This window comes from Eretmochelys imbricata, chromosome 1, assembly GCF_965152235.1.
Source record: "Eretmochelys imbricata isolate rEreImb1 chromosome 1, rEreImb1.hap1, whole genome shotgun sequence".
Lineage (NCBI taxonomy): Eukaryota > Metazoa > Chordata > Testudines > Cheloniidae > Eretmochelys > Eretmochelys imbricata.
The window spans coordinates 160,023,215-160,039,586 of record NC_135572.1 but is presented as its reverse complement, the minus strand read 5'-3'; the positions used below and the strand labels follow the sequence as shown (position 1 = coordinate 160,039,586).

At 42.3% G+C, this 16,372-nt stretch overlaps 2 protein-coding genes across 2 annotated transcripts in view; one reads left to right on the top strand and one right to left on the bottom strand.

Annotated features, from left to right (window-relative positions):
* LOC144263120 (interferon-induced GTP-binding protein Mx1-like) overlaps positions 1-12,487 on the top strand; it is a 28,057-nt gene extending 15,570 nt beyond the window's left edge. The window contains exons 7-13 of the mRNA XM_077813839.1: positions 17-95; positions 1,075-1,197; positions 3,207-3,348; positions 6,286-6,444; positions 6,878-6,954; positions 7,966-8,223; positions 11,618-12,487. Coding sequence (XP_077669965.1) covers positions 17-95; positions 1,075-1,197; positions 3,207-3,348; positions 6,286-6,444; positions 6,878-6,954; positions 7,966-8,223; positions 11,618-11,851 — 1,072 coding nt within the window. The 3' untranslated portion in view covers positions 11,852-12,487. The remainder of the gene's footprint in view (positions 1-16; positions 96-1,074; positions 1,198-3,206; positions 3,349-6,285; positions 6,445-6,877; positions 6,955-7,965; positions 8,224-11,617) is intronic.
* Positions 12,488-15,620: 3,133 nt separating this feature from the next.
* TMPRSS2 (transmembrane serine protease 2) overlaps positions 15,621-16,372 on the bottom strand; it is a 32,391-nt gene continuing 31,639 nt past the window's right edge. The window contains exons 12-13 of the mRNA XM_077813707.1: positions 16,009-16,161; positions 15,621-15,632 (exon numbers count right to left, since the gene is read on the bottom strand). Coding sequence (XP_077669833.1) covers positions 15,621-15,632; positions 16,009-16,161 — 165 coding nt within the window. The remainder of the gene's footprint in view (positions 15,633-16,008; positions 16,162-16,372) is intronic.

The window sequence follows — 16,372 nt, the reverse complement described above, 5'->3', positions numbered from 1 at the left end:
CCTTATTCTGTTTCAGAGTTCTTCTGGATGAAAACAAGGCCACTATCCCCATTTTGGCAGAGAAACTTACAAGTGAGCTTGTGGAACACATTAATGTAAGCTAACAAAAACACTTTACATCCGTAACCATTTAAAAAAAAAAAAAAGGAACCAATCCTGCAGTTTTGGAGGACTGGGCCTGTAAAAATTATTTCTATGAATAGCTTTAATTACCCTGCCTGATGGCAATCTGGAAGTACATGGTCCACTATACTGAGCCTTGGCTTGGTAGTCAGGTATAGAGCTGGGAGATTAATTGATTTTTCAGTTCAGCTGCCAAACCGGGGGTATAATCGGGGGAAATATTCATTTTGGTTCCAAAAATGTTTGGAATTTGTCAGTGAAGTAGAAGAGTCCAGCTCTTCCGCACCTGAAACTATCGGATCATATTCAGATAGTTTTGGGTCGACAGAAACTGCTTTTTTCAGTGAATAAACCATTCAAAAAATTTTACCCAGCGATAGTCAGTTGACCAGTATTCGATTCTCAGCTTTGCAGCTGACCTACTGTTTAACCATGGGCAAATCACGTAATCTCTCCATGACTCAGTGTTCCTGTCTTTAAAGTAGGGATTCTGATACTTGCTTTCTTTTGTAAAGCGCTTTGAGATCTATGGATGAATAGTGCTAACTAGAGCGAACTGTTATCATCACTGACAACTTTTGGAAGCCTGAATAATTTATACAGAGTGAATATGAAATATTTCAGATACTATGTTGCTTTTGTAAACAACTGTTTAGTAAGAATGAAAAGGTTGCTAAGATGCACTGGTTCTCTAACTAGGATGCTGTACTAGACCAGCAGAGCAACACTGCTTTTTTTTATGTAAGAGAAGCACCGAAGAACACCACTCTTTAAACCTTCCCCATTCTTTTCTCAGTACAGGCAGTGTTGGTTTAGACTTCAGAGCATACCTGGACGTTTAAGGGCCGTGCAAGATTCATAAAGCTCCATGTCACACTCTGAAATGTTCTATTTCTTTCAAAGAATGGAATTGTCCAAACTGTACAAGTATTGATGTTTTTTCTCCCCTAGAAATCTTTGCCTGTTTTAGAAGAGCAAATAAACATTCAACTCCAAAAAGCAACTGAAGAGTTACGCAAATATGGCAAAGGCACACCAAAAGCAGAAGGCGAGAAGTTATTTTTCCTAATAGATGTAAGTATAAATATGTATTTGGTTGTGTGGCATGGCAAAGAGAGCTGAACAAGTCCTAAACTGTCCTGATTTTGATAAGCTCAAGAATTTCAAAGGGAACAAATTCATTTCTGCCATCAACATTTTGTAGGGCTTTCATTGCTTACAACACGCATAAGTGCATCCCTGGATTTAAACCATGGATGCTCTTGGCTCAATGTGTCCAGTTTCATGATGTATTTTGCCCAAAAGATTCACAGGACTTAGAGAAGTGGATATAAAATAACAGACTTACACACATATTGTCTTACCCAAGCTTAACCTCTCTGTCCACAGCTTAGGCAGGTCTGGTTTTTGCCCCGTCTCTGAGTTGGGAGAACCAGTCTACACTGCTTGCAACAAGCTTCCTCTGCCTCTGACTGAGACCTCTCAAACTGTCAGGTGTTTTACAGACACTCTCAGGGCCACCCCGCCCCTGTCACTTGAAGTCCCCTCCCTTTGATATAGTCTGTGAGGTCTCAGCTTTGGCAAAACAAAACCTGTTAATTTCACTGGCATCTGGAAGTAGCATCTCCCAGTAATGGCCCCATTGCTCTCTTAGCTGTTATGAAGGTGTGTACCTGAAACTGTCTGATCAGTTAATCCTAGTTTTGTTTTCTGCCTAGGCCAATCCCCAAATCCAGTCTGATTTAACCCTTTGAGTTCAAGCAGGCAGCAAAACAAAATGGAACAGGAAACCCAGGTCAAACATAATATTCAGTAGAAATAACACAGACAGTGAGCTCCTGAGAAAGCCAAGGTCTTTGGTCACATAATTTTAGTTTCAGGGTAACGCAGGATAGGGGAAGCTTAGATTAGTACATTTACTCAAAGGTATTAATTTTTATATCCACATATCTAGCTGGCCCCCAACAGAACAACATCTCTCAGTATGAAAAATGAAACTAACAAAAGTGGGATAACGTAGGGCTGCTTCTACCCAGCCTCGCGATTGTCATCTGGCCCCTCTTGGTCTGTGTGGAAAATTGTTACTGCTAATTGTTGTGATGGCTGCTGAGTGGTCTGTAGGAAATGAGTTGGTGGTCTCAGCAGTTCTCAGTGAACTCCACAGTAAGGAAGAAATTGGTCATGCTCTCAGCAAAGAAACCAAGGACTAAGTGAACCCTGAGAATGAACTACCCCTCCAGAACAGGCTGAGGCACATGGACTGAATGATGATGAAGAAGCTCATACATCTAATGTCCTGGCTGATAACTAGACAACTTCAGACTCAAAGGCTGCCAGGAACAGTACATTTAAAAAAACAAAACAAAAAACCACGAACAAGTTTTTCAAAAGTAAGTGGTTAAAATTAGGTACCCCAAGCCACATATAGGCACCCAAACAAATGGTCTGATTTTCAAAATGCTGGGCACCCACCCATGGCCAAGAAAATCAGGCCACTTATATAGGTGCCTGAATCTGGATTTAGGAGCCTAGATATAGGCACCCATTTCTGAAAATCTTGGCTGATATTAGATCAGCTTTTAGGGTAAAGAGAAAGGGACAAAGGAGGTGAATTAAGATTTAGGTTGGGATTTTCAAAAGCACCAAAGTGAGTTAGCAGCACAAATCCCACGGACTTGTAGAGCCGTTCAACGCTGGACAGAACTTGGTCAATATGACATTATAGCGTTCCATGGTTACGTCTCAGTGATTTCCATAACACACGTCCTCAGTTTACAAATATATGGTTGTCGTTTTTCTAACTGCCAGGCCTGTAATCTCAACCTGGGATCTGCAAGTCAAGATAGATGCTTTTCTTTTTGAATGTTCCCCCAGTAATATAGGTTCTGCAGACAAAAGTAGGCCCTCAGCATTGATACCTGTGTACATTGTACCTGTACCTTCATTGGCTTTGCATAAATCTAACTGATTGGAATTTAATAAAAGATTGCCTAGATCCACAAGGAAAATAGAATCAAATTCACTCTTGCTTAGCTATGCTGCCTTTACAGAACTCAGGGTGTTTTTTTTCAATCTCATTACAGAAAATCAAACTGTTTAATCAAGACATCGTGAGTTCAGTGGCAGGAGAAGAAAAGTTGTTTGAAAATGAAATTAGACTGTTCACAAAAATCCGCACAGAGTTTCAAAAATGGGGGAAGATACTTGATGGCAGTGCATTGACTGGTAAGTACCGGGGCTTGCCTGCGAAGCTGCTATGAAATACTCATCTTCACTCATTTTGACTGAAGTTGTAATACAGCTAATCAATCATGTTAATGAAACTAAAAATTTGAAGTGATGAGAACTTATCTACCAAGATCCCCAGCTGATGTGAACTCACATAGCTCCATTGAAATCAATGGATTCCCCCCATTTCCACTGAAGTCAATGGTGCAAGGACAATTTCACCAGCTGACAATATGCCCTTGATTCTCTGAATAACATGTTTAAAAGATTTTTTTTAAAGTCTAGACGCAGCAATTTATGAGTAATAAAATAACCACCTAAAGAACACCCATGTTTCCCAGATAACCCAGTCTGCTAATTGCTTACTGAATCCAGATCTAAAAGGAGAAGAATGTCTCACAGAAATTGAAGTTTAAGATCAGCTCAAAACATTTCTAAAACTCTCCGAATACCTATTAATTCTTCGTCTTGGTCAACACGTAGCACACATTTCTGTCGAGCGGCCCCTATTGCTACACGTTTTTAGCTGTCCGTGCATGTCTACATAAACATCGCTAAATGTAATTCTAAAGGAATAGTTCCAAAATGTGTGCAGGGGTACATGTCACTGAGGGGCAACTACATGTAGACACAGGTGTATTCTATCGTCTAATCTGTCCTGTTCCACCACATACCCAGAGCCAGTTAATCTAAAGGTATTAGGTGAGTGAAAAAATTAGGAAAACAGGTGGAAAGAGGAGATAGCAGGTGAACAAAAACACAGGAAAAATAGAAGAGGAGAAAACAACTAAAAACCAGTTTCTTTATGATGTTACTTATTCCCTTTGAGAATCAGTTGATGCGCTTGTGTGTGTCAATAGGAGGTGCACTTGCATTGCAAGTAAAATGGAAATAATGATACTTCTGCCTTCCTTTAGAAAGTAATTTGAGATCTACCCATGAAAAGAACCGTGTATGAGGCAGGTATTATTGTTTATATAGCTGAAGTCATTGCAAGGAAAGTTCATCTAACAGTTCTAGTTGCAAATCATCAGAGAGCTGGAATACATATTAAAAATAGCAGATAAATGGAACAGACAATACTTTTACTAAATTATTCAGGTTTTTGGGCTTCCTATTGTAAAGTACATTGGAAGATGTTTTTTCTCATTGACTGATTAATTTTACAAACCCCTACGTACCTTCCTTCTAAAGTTTTGCCTCTTAAACTCCAGTCTATTTGATACAAACTACCCCGCAATTTTTTTGCAGTGTTTAATGATAAGCCCATAAGTTTCTGGAATCTCTTGGAACTGCTAGGAGGAATAGTCCTTAAGAATTGAATGAGGCGTTACCTGTGCACCTCCTGCCTCCAGTCATGCATGATTATGGTGGATAGGAAGCTGGCTAGATTGTCGGGCTCAACGGGTAGTGACCAATGGCTCTATGTCTAGTTGGCAGCCAGTATCAAGTGGAGTGCCCCGAGGGTCGGTCCTCGGGTCGGTTTTGTTCAATATCTTCATAAATGATCTGGAGGATGGTGTGGATTGCACCCTCAGCAAGTTTGCAGGTGACACTAAACTGGGAGGAGAGGTAGATACGCTGGAGGGCAGGAATAGGATACAGAGGGCCCTAGACAAATTAGAGGATTGGGCCAAAAGAAATCTGATGAGGTTCAGCAAGGACAAGTGCAGAGTCCTGCACTTAGGACGGAAGAATCCATGCACCGCTACAGACTACAGACCGAATGGCTCGGCAGCAATTCTGCAGAAAAGGACTTAGGGGTTACAGTGGACGAGAAGCTGGATATGAGTCAACAGTGTGCCCTTGTTGCCAAGAAGGCCAATGGCATTTTGGGATGTATAAGTAGGGGCGTTGCCAGCAGATCGAGGGACGTGATCGTTCCCCTCTATTTGACATTGGTGAGGCCTCATCTGGAGTACCGTGTCTAGTTTTGGGCCCCACACTACAAGAAGGATGTGGAAAAATTGGAAAGTGTCCAGCGGAGGGCAACAAAAATGATTAGGGGACTGGAACACATGACTTATGAGGAGAGGCTGAGGGAACTGGTATTGTTTAGTCTGCGGAAGAAAAGAATGAGGGGGGATTTGATAGCTGCTTTCAACTACCTGAAAGGGGGTTCCAAAGAGGATGGCTCTAGACTGTTCTCAGTGGTAGCTGATGACAGAACGAGGAGTAATGGTTACAATTTGCAGTGGGGGAGGTTTAGGTTGGATATTAGGATAAACTTTTTCACTAGGAGGGTGGTGAAGCACTGAAATGGGTTACCTAGGGAGGTGGTGGAATCTCCTTCCTTTGAAGTTTTTAAGGTCAGGCTTGACAAAACCCTGGCTGGGATGATTTAGTTGGGGATTGGTCCTGCTTTGAGCAGGGGGTTGGACTAGGTGACTTCCTGAATACTGATATTCTATGATTCTATGATTATGCTACAGTTTCTAAATCCACTCATGATCAATCAATATTGGACACCTTTTAAAGCACTTGTACTTGTGGATGCGAGGTACACGTATCAAAAAGGGGAACAAATATTATTTAGGAAGGTAAATTTCTCCAGTGTTGACAATGTTTTAGTGATGGTCTGAGTTTACTAGAAGGTCTAGAATAGACTTCCTTATTTGTGGCAGTTTTTCAGCTGCTGAAAAGATATCAGACTGATAGGAACATGGGCCAGTAGTCTGATCCAGTACAGCAACTCCTGTTTCCATTAGTTTATATGGTCATCTCAATGACTGAAATGGTTCATTCTTAAAAGTCGTAACAGCATATTTTGGCTCAGTTCTACGGAAATCAACTTGCTTAAATGACCAGCTGTGTATTAGTTCTTCCAGTCAAGTGTCTTTAGAAAAAAGAACTAAACTTCTTTTAAATCCATTTTTTTTAATAAATTCATTGGATTTAGTGTATTTAAATATTGCTGTTGTTTTAATGTTATAGTTAGGAAAACTATACAAGATGAAGTGTGGAGATTTGAAAAACAGTATCGTGGAAGAGAGCTCCCAGGGTTTGTCAGTTACAAGGCATTTGAGACTATTGTAAGACAGCAAATCATGGTACTAGAAGAACCAGCTATTGAGATACTGAAGAAAGTAAATGGTGAGTTTCATTTACTAAGCTTACCCTAAGTTTCGGAAATATTGGTTTGTCTATATTTTGGTTGACATGGCAAGAGCCATATCTTGGCTGCTTCAGGCAGGGGAAAATGAATCTGAATCAAACCAGTTTCAAGCCCTGAGACAGATCTCTAGACCTCAATCCTCTATGCCTGGCCTTCAGACTTTGAAAGTACAAATTCCTAAATGGACAGTATTTCTGAAAAAGTTAGAAATCGACCACGATAGTAAAATGAAAGATCATCATAGGTATGACAAGGAGGGATTAAAAATTGCATTGATGAAGCATAGCTCCATGGTAGTGTCATTTGGATAGATATGGTGAATGACCAGTTTTCACAAATCTTGTACTACCAGTAGTTCAGTAATCACGTTTATACTGCTACCTTTATTTTATGTCTCTTTTCTCCCCTCAGAACTTGTCCGAGAATCTTTTACAGAAGTTGCCAAAGATCATTTTAAGGATTTTCACAATCTTAACAGAGCTGCTAAGGTGAGACACCACATGCTGCTCAGAGAACAAAAAAAAAAATTATTAAAGATCTGGAAATCATGACCTATGAGGAAAGATTGATTAAAATTGGGTTTGTTTAGTTTGGAGAAGAGAAGACTGAGGGGGACATCATAAGTTTTCAAGTACATAAAAGGTTGTTACAAGGGCAAAGATGAAAAATTGTTCTCCTTTTCTCCGAGGATAGGACAAGAAGCAATGGGCTTAAATTGCAGCAAGGGAGGTTTAGGTTGGACGTTAGGAAAAACTTCCTAAACGTCAGGGTAATTAAGCTCTGGAACAAATTATTGAGGGAAGCTACGGAATCTCTGTCATCTGAGGTTTTTGGAACAGATTACACAAACACCTGTCAGAAATAGTCTATTTATTATGTAGTCCTGCCTTGAGTGCAGGGGACTGGACTAGATGACTTCTTGAGGTCCTTTCCAGTCTGACACTGCTATGACTTTATGTAACCTGATATAAGACCAGCAGTGCTGAATGGCATAATATATTGTATATAGAACTACATGTTACTCCTTCACTCTTGATCAATCACTTGTTTGATAGTTGCACCTTAAAGCAACTTGTGGAGATTACTGCAGACATATCACCTTAATGAATATGTTGAGGCTGAATACAGCATCAGCAATCACTACATGCTGTATCAGAACATATCGAATGATCCCTTCAATATTTCCCCTGCCTTACAAACCCATCCATAGGGGGGTTTCTCACTAGTTGGCAGCACAAACACTCCTCTGTTGTTCATACTTAGGGAACTCAAGCAGCAGGCTTTTGGCTGTCCCTGTCCACAAGTGTAATGGGGACACAGAACATTGTGGCCTCTCCTGCCCGTTGACACAGAACCAGAATCTAGCACTTACCCTGTGCTCTTGAGAACCCTGTGACACCATGTTACATGTCGCATAGGGTTGGTCCTGTACTCACCTGTACCACCTGTTGTTTAGTGGTTTTTGATAGTTTTCTTTCCCCCTCCCAATCCCTTTACAGGACAAAATTGAAGACATTAGAGACAAACAAGCACAGGAAGCCGAAACAATGATCCGAGTCCAGTTTAAAATGGAGCAGCTTGTATACTGCCAGGACAATGTTTACAGCCAAGACTTAAAAGTTATCAGGGAAGAAACACCAAAGGAAGCAGCCAACAGCCTGAAACCAGCCTCCTCAGTTTTCAATTTTGGAACTGTTCCAACCCAGAACCACTCTGCCATTAAGGAAATGGCTTATTACCTGGAGGCATACTTCAGTGTGAGTTTATGGATTCCTACCACAGCAGTTTTTATTCCATTCCAAATCCTTCAGCATGTACTAATACTGTTCCCTTTGCAAACAATAGGAAAAATGTATCTCTTTGTTTTCAGTTTAAGAAAACTGGTACCATTTATAAGGCAAATAACACCCCCCCACACACACCCCCACCCCCTATGTCCATGGATAACATCTTTTTGCATTAACTGGAATTTTGAACAGCCGATGCAAAATGTCTGTGGGCAAATTCAGAAGTGATGTGAGAGGGATGTACAGTATCAATGTACAGAATCATTATGTAGGTGTAGTCACAGGCTGAGTGCGTAGCAGAGGCCTGCTTCATCCTGCATCTGCCTTTTGACTGAGGTAGACTTATGGCAGGAAAAGCAGTTTTCAAATTACACCAACTTTCAACTTAATGACAAAATTTATGCCACCTCTGAATTTAGCCCTACATCAACTCAGAAATTAAGGTCCTGATTTTTAGGTGAGCCGTAGCCTGGTTTGCAGCGATGCACCACTGGCAAAATTCAAGTGCAATGGCACAAAAATGGATGCACGTGTAGATACAAATCAGTGCATTCATAATACTAGAGGCAGTTATTGAACAACCAGGCCTCTGTTCTCTCCCCGAGAACAAAATGGAAACTACATGTAGCTCCTGTTATTAGAAGTGGTTATGTTAGCAGTAGATGTTATGAGATAGGGTGAAAAGGCAAAAGAGAACTTGCTTTTACATCATCTCTCACATATTTACAGTATCCTAAAGTGCTTCACTTGGCAATAGGTTAAATAACACTAGAACAGTGAATCTGCAGCAAAGAGTCGTTAGACACTCAGCATAGGGTTGGCAGGTGTCCAGTTTTCAACTGGAATGCCTGGTCGAAAAGGAACCCTGGAAGCCCTGGTCAGCATTGCTGACCGGGCCATTAAAAGTCCAGTCGGTGGCACAGTTGGGCTAAGGCAGGCTCCTCATACCTCTCGGAAGGCAGCAGCATGTTCCTCCTCTGGCACCTGGGCTGAGAGACAGCCAGGGGGCTCCGCATGCTGCCTCAGCCCCAAATGCCAGCTCTGCAGTTCCCATTGGCCAGGAACTGCGGCCAGTGGGAGCTGCAGGGGCAGTGCCTGCGGAGGGGGAGAGTGCAGAATGCCTGGCCGCACTTCTGCGTAGGAGCCAGTGGGAGGATGTGCTGCTGCTTTCGGGAGCTGCCCAGAGCCTACACCCCCTCCCATGCCAGAGCTCTGATCCCCCTCCCACCCTCTGAACCCCTCAATCCCAGCCCAGAGCACCCTCCAGCACCCCAAACCCCTCATTCCCAGCCCTCACCCCCCTCCCGCATCCCAACCCCCTGAGTCAGCCCAGTGAAAATGAACAAGTGAGTGACTGTGATATGAGAGAGAGAGACAGAGGGAGGGGGATGGAGTGAGCAGGGGTGGGGCCTTAGAGGAGGGGCGGGGCAAAGATGTTTAGTTTTGTGCGAGTAAAAAGTTGGCAACCCTAAATCAGCAACATTTTCAAGAGACCCTATACAGTTAAATACCATCAATTTTCCGGTTTGTCACTTCTGATAATGGCATTTAAACACCTAAATACTCTTGGAAAATTTTACCCTTAGCTTGATGATTTGAAAGGAGAAATGTTGGGCAACAGACTGAGATTTCTCACAAGTGTCCTTCATTTAAGTTTCCTCTGCCAGTCAGTCATCTTGAATAGCTTGTCTGAATTATAAATTGCTGCCTCTGTTGTACTCTGATTTGTTAGATTAAGAGGGAACTAGCTCAGTAAAAAGCAGTTAGCTTTCATGGTTCTAAATAAGTGATCAAAGCCCCAGGTTGACATCCTTTAAGGCTCGGGCATAGTACTAAGGCAGCCCTGTTCTTCACCGGACTAGTACAAATAAGTTCTAGATACTGGGAGTTGACTTTGGGCTGTGCCCATTAGACTGCTTGTGCCAGACGGGTTGATTATGTTAAAGGGATTCAAGCTAGAATCCTACGATTTGAAGTTTGTGATAGTACCTTAGGTTTTGTCCTACATAATTACTTATGGGCCACTCCATTACTACCCTCAGCAGTTTGTGAAAGCAGGTCAGCCACACGCTATGGCTTCTGTGGAAGGAGTTTTCTTTACAACAGTACAGTAACTCCTTCCTTAATGCTGTAGTTATGCTCCTGGAAAATGCTACTTTAAGTGAAACGATGTTAAGTGAATCCAATTTCCTCATAAAAACGAATGTAAATAAGGGGAGTTTAGGTTCCAGGGAAATTTTGTGTGTGTCTGTCTGTGTGCGCGCATGCACACACTAAGTTTTGAGCAAACAATTGAATACTTACACAGCAGTGATGTTTGTGAAGCTTGGTTGAGGTGGTGGAGTCAGAGGGTGGGATATTTCCCAGGGAATGCCTTACTGCTTAATGATGAACTAGCACTCAGCTGAGCCCTCAAGGGTTAATACGTTGTTGTTAATGTAGCCACACACTCTACAAGGCAGCACGAATGGAGGGAGGGGAGACAGCATGGCAGAGAGAGACAGAGACACGCACATTGCCCCTTTAAGTATGCTGACCCCACTGTAAGTACATTGCCTTTTTAAATAGATCAGCAAGTTGAGGCAGCTGCTGCCAGCAAGCTCCCTCCATCCTTAGCCCTGCGTGTCCCACCATGCTCTGTGGAGATGGGGGGCAGGAGTGGGGGGAGGGGGACACGCTGACATCAGCACCCCTCTTCCCCCGCATCCGCGCAGAGCAAGCAGGAGGCTCCCAGGCAGAGGGCAGGAGCAGCACATGACAGTGGGGAGAGGGACAGCTGAACTGCCCAGCAATTGACAGCCTGCTGGGTGGCTGCCGCACAGGGAACTTAGGGGAGCTGATCGGGGGGCTGCCGGGCCACCCTGGTTCTAAGCCCCCACCTGCTAGCTCCACAGGGCTGCTCTTTCTGCAAGCAGTGGACAAAGCAGGCGGCTGCCAAACATTATAAGGGAGCATTGCGCAGCTTTAAACGAGCATGTTCCCTAATTGAGTAGCAACATAACAATGTTAACACTTACAGTAACTTCTCACTTAATGTGGTCCTGATTATTTACAGGATGGCGCTCTGCTGGCAAATGTCAGCATTAATTAGGTTATACAAGTAGACTGGTCTGTCTTGTGTTTATGCTCCTGAGAAAACTTGTGGTTGAAATTAGCAGCGCATCTCATTCATGTTTTCAAATGGGATTAAAAAGGAAAAGTTGCATCTCAGCTATCTGAACCATTTCCAGACTAATTCATGAAGATACTCACTGGAACAATCACTTGACACAGAATGTTGTAGCTTCTTACTGAATTTCGCTAGAGAGCCCTTCCCATGTCCTCTCTTTGATAGTCATGTTTTACAATCATCTTCTGTTTTCAGAGTGCAGGTAAACGTCTCTCCAGCCAGATTCCTCTGATCATCCAATTCTACATCCTTCAGGACTTTGGAGATAAATTACAGAATTCAATACTGCAACTTTTACAAGAAAAAGAAAAATTGAACTTCTTTCTTCAGGAACGGAAAGATACTGCCGATCGGAGGCAGTTTCTGAGTGGACGAATTGATCGTCTGACACGAGCTCGCTTTTGCTTAATAAAATTTTCTGTGCTGTAGCCTCTCTGCTTGAAATGGTCTGTTTCAAATGTCAGTTCTTGGTACTGAAAAGACCTATAGCAGAGCTTTGTATAACCCGTTAGAAATTGTGCGTCTGTCTACATTGGCCTTAAAAACCGAATGAACTAATTCAAAATTTAGCTAAATCACATAATTGCTTTAACATCATCAGTTATGTGTGTGTCACATGTTCATCTGTGAACCATTTTATTTTTAAAGTCTTGTTTTAGTTAGTTTAGTGTATAGCATTATGAATTTCTTATGCTTCCCCGTAATTACGTTGCTACTGCGAAACATTCTGCATATGTTCATTTTAACAAGTGAGGACATGAGCTCTCTGGTACAGACCATACAACCTTCAGTAGGCAAATGAATTAAACTATATTGCAGTGAGAGACTGAACCAAAAGTGTAAGTATATTTTAAATGTGTGCTTTCCTACTACTTTTTTGGTTGTGTTCTTCCACATGCTTTATTTCAGCCATGGAAACTAGTTAGTCTATTTTAACATTTTGGAAGTATGGTACATATTTTAAAAAAAAGAAAGGTAAATGTCACTTTGCAAGTGTAGTGTGAAGATATAAAGTTGTTAGATGCTGGATCCGGTGTATGTGTTTGACACCTGATGTCCTGGCCCAATCACTGGCAAATAAACTAATCCTAATGTGGCTCAATAAATAATGAGTTGTTTCTGTGAGTGTGTACTGTAATTATGCTTCTGTGAAACTCTACAAGTACAGAATGAGTTTTAATAAGGCGACTGAGGTTGATACTATCAGACAGTTCAATAGTCTACCCAAAGGGGTGGTAGAGAAGTATACATAGCTCAGGTTGACCTGTGTTTGTTAGCCACCATGGAAGAGCTGAGGGGCAAATGGGCATAGACTGACCTATCTTTAGTGTTCACTACAGCTGTGTGGTGTGGAAACTTTCTTGGCCCTACTCAGCTCCAGAAACTGAAGTTTCTATTTATAAAAAGAGGTACATTACTCTGCTGCTATTCAGTCAACAGTAATGTGGGCTTGTAATCTTAAAAAGAAAAAAGAAAGTAACACTTTTGGACACACAAGTTTTCTCTGGTTAAACTTCAAGTTATCTTTCATTCAGTAGTGAATTTGGTGAATACTTTTCTTTCAAGTATCATCGGAACACAGCATGTGCCTGTTACAACTAAAGATAGGTCCAGTACTGACTCAAATCCAACCTTCTATCCATCAAAGTAGCAAAATACATAGTTCCCCTCAGCCCTTACTGCCTTTAAAATGAGCTTCCTTGCCACTTGTAAGTCCACTGATCCAGTATCACTAAAATTGTCCTTCCCACTGAAGTTATTTGGCAGTGGGGGTACTCAGCACTTCTGAAAATCAAGCCAAGTAACTTGTTTAAAGGACTACCAGGAAGCTTGCTGAAAGATTGGAGGGAAGAAAAAAAAAACCAGTTCCCTTTGGTGCCCCTTCTTGTGCTTAAATCAGAAGATATCCTTCATCTCTGAGGCTCTCAAGGTGCTTTATAGCAGGGGTGGGCAGACTTTTTGGCCTGAGGGCCACAGCAGGGTGTGAAACTGTATGGAGGGCTGGGTAGGGAAGGCTGTGCCTCCCCAAACAGCCTGGCCCCTGCCCCCTGACCGCCCCCCTCAGAACCCCTGACCCATCCAACCCCCCCCTGCTCCTTGTCCCCTGACCCCCCACCCCTAACCACCCCCTGGGACCCCACCCCCTATCTAACCCCCTTTGTTCCCCCCACAACGTCCACCCCATCCAACTGCCCCCCAGAACCCTCTGCTCCATATCCAACCCCCCAGCCCCCTTACCACGCCACTCAGAGCAGCATGTCTGGCAGCTGCGCTGCCTGGCCAGAACCAGACACGCTGCCGCACTGCCCTGCAGAAGCGCGCAGCCCCGCCACCCAGAGTGCTGCCCACGCAGCAGCATGGCTGCAGTGGAGGGGAAACAGCGGGGGATGGGCCGGGGGCTAGCCTCCTGGGCCAGGAGCGCAGGGGCCGGGCAGGACAGTCCCGTGGACCTTCATGTGGCTCACGGACCGTAGTTTCCCCACCTCTGCTTTATAGACTTTCAGTCAGACAAAAAGATTGAAGGAGGTAGAAATGCCATAATAAATTACTGCAAGGAGAAATGATTTGTAAAAGATTTATTAGTTGTACCACTTGTGTGCAAGACAACTGCATTTGTTTTCTTAATGTATACCAAAACAAGACAAAATTTCTTGCTATTTTAAAAACAAAAAACATCATTCCCCAAAAGAGATTTGTCGTTCCTATAAGAAGTGACTCATTATGGCCTTTATCCCCCCCATGAGCATTCTAGCCTTTACAACCATTTTTAAAATATTAATTAAGTGGCACTCTGATATATAACAGATTGTGGTTCCAAAACTGAAGTAGAAATTTCTCCAACTCAAGCTTTGGGAATTAAGGTACCATTAAGTAACAGCAAACGTGATCATTTCACTCCCTTAGAATTGGAGAGCACATAAAGCAAGAGAGACATACTGAGTCATTACTTTTGGTCAATTTGTCAGAGCCATACCAGTCTCTTTTCATACACATCCAGAATTAGAGCATTTTATTTTTCCTCTCCTAGAACATTAAAATCATCAGACTTATGTGAAAGGTTATTGGCTTTGTTTTTTTGTTTTGTTTTTCAAAAAAAGCTTAAGTGATTGGTCTCCTGCTAAAATAGCTACATGGACATGTACAGAGAACTTTCTATGGAATTAAAAGCCAGATTCCTTTAAAACTGAGGTAGTCATGTGTTTAAGTGGAAATGGGGTTGGTTGTGTTTTTTCTTGCATCTCTGATTTCAACACTTTCCAAGCCTTCCATACCTACACTTCGATCACAGAGAACGACTACATGGCAGGCAGCTGCACAGCAAAGCTTTGTTCTTTGCATTTCAAAGAGGAGGGTTCTCACAGTCAGTTAGCGGCTCCCCGCTCATAAAACTGAGCATGCTACTGGTACACAGTGTCCTGCCACAAGCCGGAAGAGCTGTTCTGTGCTGGCTAGCTTTAGAACATTAGTTACCGTATTTCTCCTGCATGCTAGATGTGGGACCCAGGAAGGTTAACCGTGAAGAACAATGGCACATTTTCAATTACCAAGCTAAACGCTGATCCTATTTATGTTGGGGTAAATCCAAAGAGATCAGCCTGGCTGTTACTGCACCTGTAAAGATCCTGAGGATTTTTAACTACCTGAATATATGCCAAGACATCTCTCCTTGCCTCTACTCTCCAATGCACGAAACAGCTTCCCTTCACCTATAATGCCAAGACTGACATTTGCCATGTGTTTTCCTCTTTAAGTCACCAGCTAGGACCCCAGAGATTCATATTTACACCACTACTTACATTTAAATTAAATTATGCCAGTAAAGCAAGTGTCAAACCACCCTGCTTGTAATTGAAACAGTGATTATTTCAGTTACAAATGTGATTACGGAAAACCCTATAAACTCGGAAGCTACAAAACTAAAGGAACAGGTCAGTTACGAGTTGACAGCAACTTTGTGCCACCAGACATCATAATGAGAAAGGTGCTTGTTGTGAGTCTTCTACTTCATTAAATAGATCAGTCACTGCAGCCAGCACAGAACTGAGTGTGCAAAACTTCAGGTTATTTGCAAGTAGTAAAAAAATTGTAAGAACCTAGAAATTCTTTTTAAAAGTACATAATAAGGTAGCCAAGAAAGCCTTAGTTCCATTTAGGATTGTTCTTGAAAATGATTCAGCACGAATGGCAGATACCATGATCATCTATTTGCCTGTTTAAAAAAAAAAAAAAAAGTGGTGAGTATCATATGTCTCAGTTTTCTCAATCACTTGATATGATGAGAGCCAGATAATGGCTCTCAAGGTCATTAAAAATGTGATGTTATTTTTCATAATATGAATAATGGGAATTTGGAATACTAAATGGTGAGTTCTCTCTAACTCAAAGTCTTTAAATCATGATTTGAGGACTTCAGTAACTCAGCCATAGGTTAGGGGTCTATTACAGGGCTGGGTGGGTGAGGTTCTATGGCCTGCAGTGCGCAGGAGGTCAGGCTAGATGATCACAATGGTCCCTTCTGGCCTTAAGGTCTAAACTCTATAAGCCTGTATAAAATGTTGAAGAAAGAGCATGAATATATATTTTACCTGCATATTTCTATAAATCCAGTCAGTGAACATTGTCATATTTCCATAAACTCCAGGTTTTCTGCGACTGGCACAGCCAGTTCCCCAGCTTGTGTCACCAACTAGCCACCACACTGAGTTTTTCTCAGTTACTAATGGACCTCCACTGTCACCCTGGACAAAAATACGAGCCCACAAGCATGCTATTAGTGACCTTGCCCATTGGAAAGAGCTGATAAATACAGATTCAAACATTGTAGCCAAGTCCCAGAGGGAACAATAAAAAACCCCACTGAGTATTGCTTCCACAGTGCATCTAAAACAGATGTTCCCAAACTTTTTTTGCTGCAACGTCCTGTGGAGATTCATGTCCAGGCATGCTCTC